Source organism: Amphiura filiformis, chromosome 16 (assembly GCF_039555335.1).
Source record: "Amphiura filiformis chromosome 16, Afil_fr2py, whole genome shotgun sequence".
NCBI classification, from domain to species: Eukaryota; Metazoa; Echinodermata; class Ophiuroidea; order Amphilepidida; family Amphiuridae; genus Amphiura; species Amphiura filiformis.
In genome coordinates this window covers 4784855-4797780 of record NC_092643.1, presented here as the reverse complement: position 1 = coordinate 4797780, position 12926 = coordinate 4784855, and the positions used below count along the sequence as shown (strand labels likewise).

Below are 12926 nucleotides of genomic sequence, written 5' to 3'. Positions count from 1 at the left end.
CTGAATGCAGTATAATCTTGTGTCCAAAGAGCTACCACAGGTGACAGGAGGACAGAGGTATAATTAATAAACTAAACGGAACATTTCCAGTCTTTGATTGACAGATTCTTATCTGCTTTTTTGTTACCTATAATACCGAGCAAACAGATGTTTTCATAACATTTTCAAATAGGTGCACAAAGGTTATCAGAAAATGTGTAAATGCTGGGTTATATAAAGGTTATGAAACAAAACCGTTCATTTGTTTGCAACTTTTATTTGAACAATGTTTTGGTCGTGTTTTTGATGCAACATGTTTTACAAAGCTTTTATGATCTTTATATAACTCAACACGTGACTAATTTTATGAAATGTTATAAAAACAATGTTATATTTGCTGGGTAATTTGTACAACTCAGTAGGTGATTGATAATGTTATAATTTATACACTCAATAAATGACGGACAAGTACAACATACTTATTGGTTATTATGTCTTTTGTTTGAATTGGTTTAATTTGTCATCAAATAGTACACAATCTAAATCAGTTCGGATTGGGAACACAGATTGGGCTATTCCAGTTGAAATCCATACACCCCCTATGGAAGACATGATCTTAATAATCTCATACACTGGTGCAGATTTCAAATGGAGTTGCCATTCAGGTAACCCCATTTGAATCGCACTCCGTATGTGGAAGATAAAGGTCATGACTTCCATAGAGGGTATATGGATTTCAACTGGAATAGCCCAATATTAACAAGTTGTTTCATACTAATATGCCCTGTAGTTTTCATGATTTTATTTTAACTCAATTTTGAAAATTGATGTGGAAACGTACAAATCAAATTGGAAACGTACAAATCAAAGGTTGAGAATCAGTATGAAAACCATTGTGAGCTAAAGGCCTCTGGTTCTCAACCCTAAAAAAAATATTCATAATTGAAATTATAATACATGGAAAATGAAAAACAAACTACAAACAAGTCTGTTCTGCATCCGATTCATTTTGAAATTGTGCAGTGACAATTTTCAAAAGGAGAGTCTGATATACTGATAAGGCCGGTGTCGACAGGTCCTCTGTCGGAATCCTGTCGACAAAGTGAATTATGTCAACATATCGACAGAACTTCGTCCATGGCGACATAGTGCTAAGGCAATGGCCCAGTAAAACTTCGTCAGGCAAGCTCATTTTCACTCAAAATATTGGCCATTTCCAATGTATTTTCAACAAAATGCAATGCCAAATCTTATCTTTTACCTACTATTTCGCCAATTTTTCATGTTATTTGCCTTCAGGGGGCATACTTTTGGCAGTATTATGCCTTGTTTTTCGGTGTAAATTGTACACTTCATTGCTACATGCTCGCTATGATCTTGGAAATTTGCTGAAATTGCCGCCGGTGTCTCTAGATATTTTTAGGTTAAATTTTTTAAAATATTCCTAAAATCATGAAAAAAAAAAGTCCTGATATTTTTTCGGAACCCAAATGTATGTCGACACTCTGTCGACGTCAAGATATGAAATATGTCGACATCAAAAAACGGTGCCGACACCGGCCCTATATACTGAGTCCAGAATTTGATTCATATTTTTGTCCATTTTCTACTACTGGTTAACTTGGAATATTCATAACCATATAAGAGCTCACGAATGAAGAGATTTATACGTGTTGGGAATAAACTTGAATCAAAGGTAGATCACTCACTTTTTGAACCGAATATTTCAGAAAAAACTCTGTCATCAGCGGTGTAATGCTGTTGGTAGACTGACTGATGATTCTCCAGTGTTTCTAGATGTTGACAAGCAAACAAAAGACCAGCCACCCTAAATAGGGACGGGTCCGAGTACTCTCTAGACTATATAATTCTCTTCTAGAAACGCCAACACAAAGGACATTGTCGACATCTAGAAACACTGGGGAATCACCAGTCAGTCTACCAACAGCATTACGCAGCTGATGACGGAGAATGGTTTCTCTAAAATATTCGGTTCAAAAAAGTGAAGTGTTGTTGACCAGTTTCCTACCTTTATATAAGAGCTCATTATTCTCTTTAATTTTCATGATACTAAACTTTTTGTAATAATGAATCTGGGGGTGCAAGATATTAATAGTTTTACAATTATGAATCATTTGGACCATCACTACATTGTGCATTATTATTTTGTAATGCTAAATCCTGCATCATGAATCTTCCAGAAGAAAATCTTGTATCTCATCTCTCATCTGTGCTCTGTAAATAGACAAAGAAGGATACAGAAATGATAACAATATGTTAGTCAAATCAGAATGCACCCTATAAACAATAGGTTTCACACACCATCTTTCCAGTGCTTAATTAATACTGGGACATGATGAGACCCGTCAATTCCATATCAAAATATTCCCCCACACATAATTTTTTTTGCCATGGAAGATTGGGTCAGGCGGAATTTGTTTTTAGCCACCTAATTTGGAATATACCTTTATACACAGTTGGGTGCGGAAATTATTACTCATCAGTGGGACATTTTCTTTCATCTAACTAGTGGGAGGATCCCCCCCTAAAAAAAAACACCCTTCCATGCCCCATTGGAAATCAAATGGTGCACCCCTTAAAGGTGGATGGTCAGACATTTTTCATATTCTTACATCAAGGTCTTCCGTTAAAATAATCTGTTTTCAAATTTTGAGTTGTATTGCTCCAGCGGTTTTAAATGACAAGCAAAAGCGTGTATAACAATGCCCCATAGGATAGTGCATACTTCCGGTTGTGGTTACCACAATTCACCACATTTTTGTTCACACCATCTAAATGATACAATTCTGAGGTTAAATGTTACTGGGGTAATGAGAAAAGTTATTATGAGCTTTCTTCTCATACCAGAAGCTCTATTTAGATGAGGGCAAGGCTGTCAATATGGTATGTATCTGTAAAAATGGTTGGTGGCATATTAACAATGACACAAGTTTTATATTCACTAAATTGAAATCAAATCTTACCTTCTCGTCTGCTTTCCTACTTGATCCAGTATATAAGATGGTAGTAAAGTTACATCCAGCTGCAAGATAAGGTTGAAATTGTAATATGTTCACTACAGACTCATTACTGGAGTAATGACCAAGGTTGATAAACAACCTCATTGTCGATAACTGATTGATCAATACATGATACTGTTAAAAGTCAATCTGATTCATGTGGTTTTGTACATGGTGAACAGCGGTGGATTTGACATTTTTACGCTTTTAGGAAACCAAACGCCCAAAAACTGTTTCAAATTGTAGCGGACAGTAGCAGGAAGGTTTCAGAAAGTGTAAGAGTGAAAATAGTCACGATGCCCGCCCAGAAGATGGAAATGCCGGTGACGCCCAGCGGGTCAACAGCAACAGCATGCAGCGCCCATGCACGACCAGTTGGTGGAATTAAGGCCCCAGAACATTTGCAAGTCAAAAAGGAGCGCTAGAGAACTGGAAAACCTGGCGGCTGAGATGGAAAAATTACGCCGTCATAACACAGTTAGCAACATAAGCGCCAGTATCAAGTGGCATTGTTTTTACACACAATTGGCCCCGATGCATTTGAAATCTACAATGCTTTTGAGTTTGCTGAAGGTGAGAATCAAACTGTAGACTTAATAATTGCCAAGTTCAACACGCACGCAATAGGTGAAATCAACGAGACATATGAAAGATATGTATTTAATAAGCGAAACCAGGAACAAGGTGAAACATTTGAGGCTTACTTGACAACATTAAGAACACTAGCAAAAACATGCAATTTCTGTACCTGCTTGAGCGACACACTGTTGAGAGACAGAATAGTGGTAGGCATCAACAACAACAACACAAGAAAGCTACTGTTACAAAAACGAGAACTAACTTTAAATGCATGTATAGATCTCTGTAAAAGTGCAGAGGCAGCAGAAACCGAGATGAAAGCATACACTACGACACCGGGGGAGCACGGAGCGAGTGTTCACGGAGTAAAGCAAAGGTTGGCAAAGCCTAGTAGTGGTAATAGGGACAAACACAAGCAGGCCAAGAAACAAAGCATGCAGAACCAGAAGTTAGACTGCAAGTTCTGCGGCCGACAGCACACAAGAAATAAACTAGAATGCCCCGCATATAAGAAAACATGCAGAGCCTGCGGTGGTAAGGACCACTTCGCGATAGTGTGTAAGAAAAAGCGTTCAGTGCACAACGTCATGGAAGACGCCCCACAGGTGACTATGACAGCGATACCGACACCAGTACAGAGTACATTGGCGCTGTAGATGTGCAACCGGAGGACACGGTAACGGTAAACACGGTCAAGAGTGACGATATCTTCGCTGAAATGTTAGTCGAGGATGAAAAACGCATAACTTTTCAAGTTGACTGCGGAGCGAAAGTGAACTTGATCTCCGAGAAGCACGTTGACCCCAAGAAATTAGTTAAGAAAGCCACTAAGCTGCAGATGTGGAATAAAGCAACTTTGATGTCGCACGCAGCATGTCGACTCAAGATACGCAACCCAAAGAACAACAAAAAGTACTCAGTAGAGTTTAAAGTCGTCAAAGAAGATTTGACCCCACTACTTGGTAGCAAAGCATGTCAAGCGATGAACTTGATCACAGTAAATGATGAAAACTTTAATCGCGTAGCAGCAGTACATGTGAAACAAGATCCTAAGCTCAAGCAGCCTGAGGATAAATATGCGGATGTCTTCAATAAAGAGCTTGGACAAATACCAGGTGAAGTCCATTTTGAATGCAACCCTGATGTAGAACCGACAATTCTACCCCCACGACGCCTACCCCATGCAATAAAGCCAAAAGTTAAAGCCGAGCTGGATCGCCTGGTTGACATGGAAGTGATTGAACCAGTAGAAGGTCCAACCCAGTGGGTGAGTCAGCTGGTTGTGGCTGAGAAAAAGAATGGAGACTTGAGAATTTGCATAGACCCTAGACCCTTAAACAAAGCATTGAAGAGGGCGCACTATCAACTGCCGACAATAGATGATGTCTTGCCTAGCTTAACCGATGCCAAGATCTTCTCCAAGTTAGATTTGTCGTCAGCGTTCTGGCAACTCACACTGGATGAAGAATCAAGCAAGTTGACTACTTTCAACACACCCTTCGGTCGCTACAAGTGGCTACGGCTCCCTTTCGGTACATGCGCATCTTCAGAGATATTTCAGTATCGCTACATGTAGCCCTGGAAGGATTGCGCGGTGTATTATGCGTAGCAGACGACATAGTAGTCTATGGCAATGGAGCAACCCAAGAAGCCGCACTTGCAGATCACGACAGTAACCTGGAGAAGTTACTAGAGAGATGTGTACAGCAGCACATCAAGTTGAACAAGGACAAATCATCTTTCAGAGCAAAGGAAATTCCTTTTTAGGATTTCAAGTCACAAGTCAAGGACTCAAACCTGACCCGCAAAGGTCACAGCGATCATCAACATGCCTACTCCAACAGACATACAGAGTGTGCAGCGACTAGTCGGCTTTGTCAACTACCTCAGCCGCTTCATGCCGAGCTTGTCAGACGTGTTGGAACCTATGAGACAATTGAGCAGACCAGATGTAGAATGGCACTGGGATTTTCCTCAGCAGGAAGCCTTAGCAAAGATCAAGCAGATGATCACAGCAGCTCCGGTACTAGCGTACTATGACCCCAGTGAGCCATTGGTGATACAGTGTGACGCCAGCAACAAAGGCATAGGATCAGTGTTACTCCAACATGATCGCCCAATCGCGTGCGCAAGCAGAGCCCTGATAGACGCGGAGACGCGGTATGCAACCATTGAGAAGGAAATGTTAGCGGTGGTATTTTCCTTCGAGAAGTTCCATCAGTATACCTTTGGACGCTACACCAAAGTAATCAGCGATCACAAGCCGTTAGAGATGATTGTGAAGAAAGCGCTGGTTAAAGCCCCCAAGAGATTGCAAGGTATGCTGCTCAGACTCCAGAAATACGACTATGACATTGTCCATCAAGCAGGTAAAACTATGTACCTAGCAGACACTCTCTCAAGAGCATTCATCGACAACTCGCCTCAAGACAGCCATGGCTTTGAAGAAGTCAACATCGTCAGCTTCTTGCCAATACGGGACTAACGGCTGGAGCAAATTCGCAAAGAAACACAACAAGACGAATCCCTGCAACTCCTCAGAACGACGATCCTGAATGGATGGCCAGAAACGCGAGACTTCTTACCCGAGCAAGTTACGCCATACTTTGGCTACAGAGACGAAAGTTAGCGGTACAAAACGGACTGATATTTAGAGGTGGACAAGTCGTCATACCACAGAAACTCCGACAAGACATGAAAGTTAAGATTCACTCTTCACACCTTGGAACCGACGGTTGTCTTCGCAGAGCTCGCGAATCCCTGTTTTGGCCCAACATGTCCAGTGAAATTAAACACTACATTGCAACCTGTGACATTTGCAGGACATATGAGAACAGTCAGCAAAAGGAGACCCTCATGCCCCATGAACTCCCATCAAGACCTTGGGAACGCGTTGGAACAGATCTCTTCTCATGGAACAAGAAAGATTTCCTTGTGACTGTTGACTATCTCAGTAACTTCTGGGAAATTGATCTTCTTCCAGACACATCCAGTGCAACTGTCATCAAGAAACTCAAGAACCACTTTGCAAGATATGGCAGCCCGGCGCGAGGTCATTAGCGACAACGGTCCGCAATATACTTCGGACGCGTTTGCAGCATTCGCCAAAGCCTGGGACTTTGAGCATCTTTGTAGTAGCCCCGCAACAGTCAGGCCAATGGAAAGGCGGAGTCCGTGAGTGAAGACCGCTAAACGCATATTAACCAAAACCAACAAAGCGGTACCGACCCATACATTGCGGTACTTGACCATCGCAATACCCCCACACAAGGACTAAAATCTAGCCCCGCACAAAGACTAATGAATCGTCGCACCAGAACGCTTCTCCCACATCAGCAGAACTCTTGAAACCAAAGATCGTTGATGAAGCGGTAAATATGCAACGCCGCACTGACAAGCAAGTAGCCCAGTTCAACAAGTCCGCTAAAGATCTCAAGCCTCTGGACGAGGGTGACGTAGTCAGAATGAAACCCCTCATGCAAGGTCAGAAAACATGGACTAAAGCCATTGTATCCAGAAGACTGGATGAAAGATCCTACATGGTAGAAACGCCACACGCAATCTACAGGCGCAACCGAGTACATCTGAAGAAAACATCAGAACAACCACCAGCACCTAACAAAGACAGCGTGGCAACGGCAAGCAACATGCAACAGTCAACTACAGGCTACAGGCAACAAGCAACGACAGGCAACAAGCAACAGGTAGAGACAGACAACAAGCAACAAGCAACGACACAGAATCAGCATCAACAAGCACCAGAGACCAAGACACAAGACAAGATCAGCAAGCCAGTTCTGAAGAAAGCCAGCAGCACAACAGGGCCAGCAACTGAACAGACTCTAACTACCAAAACCACCAAATCGGGGAGACAAATAAAATCCCCATCCTATTTGGCTGATTATGTGAAATAATTACTCCAAAAGGGCATCCAAAATTGATAAAGCCCACATTTGTATTTCAAAGATTTCTGTGAAACAATCAAGCCAAATTTTGACTTTACATTTTTGTGCCAAATTTGGACATTTAATGTATTTGGAACATTGTTAAATCAGTGAAAGTACACTGAATTGAAACTGAGCATATTTAAATCAGTGAAAAGACACTGAAATGTCATGATTTTCTTGAAAATCTCTCGATAACAACTCATTGAGTTAGTAATTTAATTTACTCATGCAATAAAGTTAATGCAAGAGACACTTTAGTAAATTTTGAACTAACCAAAATCAGTAAATCAACAAGAACTTGAACTCTTAGAAACAAACAGACAGAGACTGCAGTTTAAGTGATCAAATAATCACAATTTATTGATTTCAAGTTGCAAAACATGCAAGTCAGTTTAAAAAGTTAAGCCATGAAGTACATGGCAAATGTTGTTAACATTTAGAGACTTTACAAAAACGACTTTTAGCAAAGTTACCTGATTTAACTTTTATGGACTAAAAAAGACATGTCCTAAACTTTTATATTCAAAGCATATTGATTTTGTGGCAAAGATTACAATATGCCAATAGACTTTTGAGACCTCAGTGAATGCAGCAAATGTTTGCATAATTATCCATGAACAATGAACATTCGGATAACAGTTAACAGAAAGAAGTGTTAATATTTTCTTTAAACTATGTTGAAAGAAAACATCCTTAAAATAAGGGGGATGTAATATGTTCACTACAGACTCATTACTGGAGTAATGACCAAGGTTGATAAACAACCTCATTGTCGATAACTGATTGATCAATACATGATACTGTTAAAAGTCAATCTGATTCATGTGGTTTTGTACAGAAATGTATACAAATATGCTATTTTACCTTAGCAAGTGCATCATCATTTCCAAATCACATCAAGAATAACAATGAAGCAAATTTTAGTGTTGTTCATGAATAAGCTCAATTTCAAAGAACAATGTCAAAGTTTTGTTAAGAGACAAATAAGATAATACAATTTTTTTCTAAAGAAAGAAGTGATTCCTTGATTTAATAAAAGAAGTTGAACACCAGAGGGTAGGCTATCAGTGAATTGTTTATGAAATGTATAGTTAACAGTAGATGACAACATATGAGTTGTCTCATTCATTCTCTTGGTCAGTCTGACATCACACAAGGGTAAAAAAGCCTTGTGGGTATGGGCAGTTCCCCCTCATCGAGATGGTTGCTATGCTCGTGCAAAGGGGATAATGGTCCTGGATGTCCTACCAATTGAACATTCTCAAATTCATGTGAAGCATGTTTGTCAGACAGTTTACTCTGGCATTAACTACACTAGAGAGTGCAACTTACCACATCTTTGACAGTCAGTCGACAGCCATAGCATAGGCAGCTCTCTATCTGCTCTCTTGTAAGCCTGGTATAAACAAATAAGCAAAGAAGATACAATCTTTCAATATAATGGTCTTGTAATAAGTGCACTAATCCTAACTGCAATAAGCCCTTCAAAACCTTACAGGCTGGGAGCTTCCCCTTCAGCAGGCAGGTAACACATAACTGACCACTAGCAACCATGCCATGGACCACAGCAATTCCCAGTTCCCCTCCTGCAGTGGACCCTATCTTTTTTGCCCCATGCTGCACCCACGACCCATGAGCACACAATGCCTCTTCAGCATGCTCACTGCCCATAACCACCATGAACCCTTCAAAACTGCACAAGCTGGGGCTTATATTATAAACGAGCTACTGCATACTAACATACATGTTTGAAAATGACTGGATTTGAAGACTGTTCTTATCAATAATATTTCTGGGACAAAATGTCATCTTTTCAAACTGTAACCAAACAGGTGTACAAATTAAAGTGTAGGCAAGATAAAAATCACATGCAATTCTTAACAATATTATGGACCACAAGCCAATTATCCATTTCTCTATCTTTCACATACAATTTCTGATGGTGTATCATCACACAATTTCTGATGGTGTTTGGCCGGCCCTAACAGACATCATTATGGTACTAAGGTACCTTTAATTATAACGGGTCAATTTTAAATTAAGAAAGAAAATCTAGATTTATTGGCTTACAAATCTTTCTTGCTGCTACTGCTCCTACAGCTGCCATCACCTTGTCCACAGCACTCCGTTGATGTATTGGAGCGGCTAGCACACCCTGAACCCACTGGTGTAGCTGACCCTGATGAATTTGGTAGGTTCCCTGTGACTTCTGTTAGCTTCATGGACATTAGAGTTGCACTGAGAGCTGACGAGGCTGTGGCAACAGTGTCAAGCTGGGCCTGTATTAATAGTATGAAAAATTATTAGGAAGACTATTTGCTTGCTACTTGTTTACTTGCATGATTGCTGTACCATTTGATTGCTTCATTAAAGCCATAATGTATGATTTCCATCAAATTTAATTTTTGTTATTTTTAATCTTAACCAAAAATGATGAAATACTATTAATAACTGTTAGGAAAGCCATAATGTATGATTTCCATCAAATTTAATTTTTGCTATTTTTAATCTTAACCAAATATGATGAAATACTATTAATAACTGTTAGGAAAGTTTTCTGTCTTTTTAAGCTGGAATAATTAAGTTCAATTTTGAGTCTAAATCTCAGATAACTCATTCACTGAACTCCACAAATAACTCCAACCATTATTCACTAACTCCACAGATGTAACTCTACAAATGTCTGTACATTTGCTGTAGAGAAGCTGATATTTTTTGTGGTGGCTTAATTTTTGTGAATTATAAAAATCAACACTACAACAGATGGAAATATAAACATACATGTAATACTGGAATTATATTAGAAACGGCAATATTCCATAAATATAGCACTGAACCTGTGCAAGCACTTTCCCACAAAATTAAATTTGTGGGAAAATTGTTTGCACAAATAATGACATACAGTGCCTTGTCTAGTATGAAAAGAAATTATCAATAATGTCTACATAATAAGTAAGCATGGTCACTGAACAACAATGTGTAGCTATGTATTGTGTTCCAATATCTGTGACTGTACTGTTGAAAGTGGACATTTTCGTGGAACATTAATTTTTACCATGAGTAGAAGTTTGACACTCTTGGCTCTCAACACAGCTACCATGAAAATAAAACCATGTAACTCTGTTCTTCTATGCATAGGACTATTTGTAGTCTCAAAAATGCAAGCAGTTCAAAATCAGAAAAGCATGAAAAATTACATGTGCAAAATTTACAGGCATAACTAACCTTGAATAATAAATTATTGTTCAAAGGTCGAACCATGGAGTTATAAATAATAAGTGGGAAATCCCAACATGATAATAAGGCAGTGGCATAAAAACAAAATGGCAACCGTCAGCACAGACATCACAAACTCAAGGCGAACCAAAAGTTTTGATGCATATATACCAATACAGGAAGGATCAAGTCAACATGTGCACATTCAGATTCTGGAAGGTGATATTACTAAACAAAATACTGATGTTGCTGTTGTCTTCAGGTCATCAGACACAGACATTGCAGAGGGTGATTCATTGAGATTATTGCAGGCAGCTGGAGATGGTGTAGAAGCGGAATACCAAAATGCTAAAGCTCAAGGAGGGAGGAATGTAGCAAAAGGAGTTGTGTTAACTGGGGCAGGGAACTTGCTACATCCACAGCACATTCTGCACCTACTGGTGAATGAGAATCAAATCAAATTTCGAGCGACAATTGCTGATGCTCTTCGACTGGCTGAGAAGCAACAGTTCAAAACAATAGCATTTCCAAATATACCTCATGACCTGAGTTCAACAGAAACAGCCACAAAAATGTTTGAATTCTTTGCTGAGTTTACTAGAAGGGATCGCCCATTATGTCTACACTTCATCCAAATAGTACTAAATGATGATGGATATCAGGATGCAGATAACAGAGACCGGATTGTGCCAAATGCATTTCCTACATTTGTTGCAATATTAAAAGCAACATCATCTTCTGTGCCCTTAGTAGTTATGATACCCCCAATCTCAACCACGATTCTGGTTGGGCTAGTCAGCTGTTTGTTCCTTTTATGATCTTGTTTGGTGTAATTATATGCCACCCTTTAATTTAGTGCTGCCTTGGGCACTATTGGGTTTTTGCCTGATCTTTTGGTTGTGATAAATAGAAATCACTTCTTCTCTACCAGTACAGACAGAGTTCATGCTAGATTGGACCAGTAAAAGTACTCTTCCTACATGTATATAGTTCCATACCAACACCATCGATTCTCAGATTTGTGAGCACATTATTTGGTGGACAACATCTCTATCAAGACAGTAGAAAACCAAAGCCTAATTGAAATCACTGTGGATGATAACAGGGAAACTTTCCCACAATAAGAACAGCAATACATAGGGTGGATTAGAGTCCAAAATGGCATTCTCTCGGTCATCCTTTTTTATCTGCTGTATTTGACACTGTGGCTCTGCGTATTAATAAATCATCTTTAATATCTTGGATTTGATGATACTGTGTTTTGAAATGTTTTATGTTGAACAAGTATTTAACATACAGAACACAAAGTGTACAAATTTATGACATATCTGTACCAGTTAACCTCATGTTCAGCCTGCTACAGGAAGCGTCCTCGGACCAGTTTTGTTCTTCTATTTATACTAGTTCACTTGGAAACATCTGTAAATACAATCATATTTACCATTTCTATGCTGATGACTCGAAATTTATATTTAAAGCAAACTGAAGCAAACTCTGTGTTATATAAACTTGAATCGTGTATTTATGAAATTTGTGACTGAATGTCTTCAAACTTCTTAAAATTAAATGACTTGGATCGTTTTGTTGCTACGCCATGAGCATCTTTCTTGGTGGACAATTATGCATGTAAGGCCAAGTTTTCAATATCATTACTATTATGTTCCAACTGCATTGTCCACAAAGTTGTTGGCTGTCTAACATGTGAATATATAGGTACACTAGGCATGCTAGCTATCTCATCCAAACTATTTGCAAAAAAAAGTTCAGCTCTGCTTCAGCATCATTTCAACTATTGCTGTACTTCTAATAGATCGATTACAGGAATTTCTTCCAAATCAAAACACAAATTACAAGTCACTTAGAAGTTAGAATAAACTAATCCAGTTCATTCTCAATCTATTCCCTAGAAAGCATATTGATCAAATGTCACAGTGCTAACTAGCAGACACTAAATCATGTTTATAAATCTTCAATGAAGTGTCATGGAATATAAATGCAGGGAAAAGGACTTTTAATTCATGTGCTGCCAAAATTTGGAACAGTCTTTCTGCTGATATTAAATGTAATTATAAATCCATGAGTCTCTCTCAATTTAAGCATAGGATTCATTCTTCATAAATTTGTTTATTCCATCTGCATCATAATCTGAACAAATTTAATCTTTCCCCAAAGTAGACCAGTGCAC

At 39.1% G+C, this 12926-nt stretch overlaps 1 protein-coding gene across 1 annotated transcript in view; it reads right to left on the bottom strand.

Moving 5' to 3' along the window:
- Positions 1-468: 468 nt before the first annotated feature.
- LOC140136459 (uncharacterized) overlaps positions 469-12926 on the bottom strand; it is a 29774-nt gene continuing 17316 nt past the window's right edge. Inside the window, exons 15-18 of the mRNA XM_072158182.1 lie at positions 9596-9804; positions 8858-8921; positions 2964-3022; positions 469-2214 (exon numbers count right to left, since the gene is read on the bottom strand). Of these exons, the coding sequence (XP_072014283.1) occupies positions 2166-2214; positions 2964-3022; positions 8858-8921; positions 9596-9804 (381 nt within the window). The 3' untranslated portion in view covers positions 469-2165. The remainder of the gene's footprint in view (positions 2215-2963; positions 3023-8857; positions 8922-9595; positions 9805-12926) is intronic.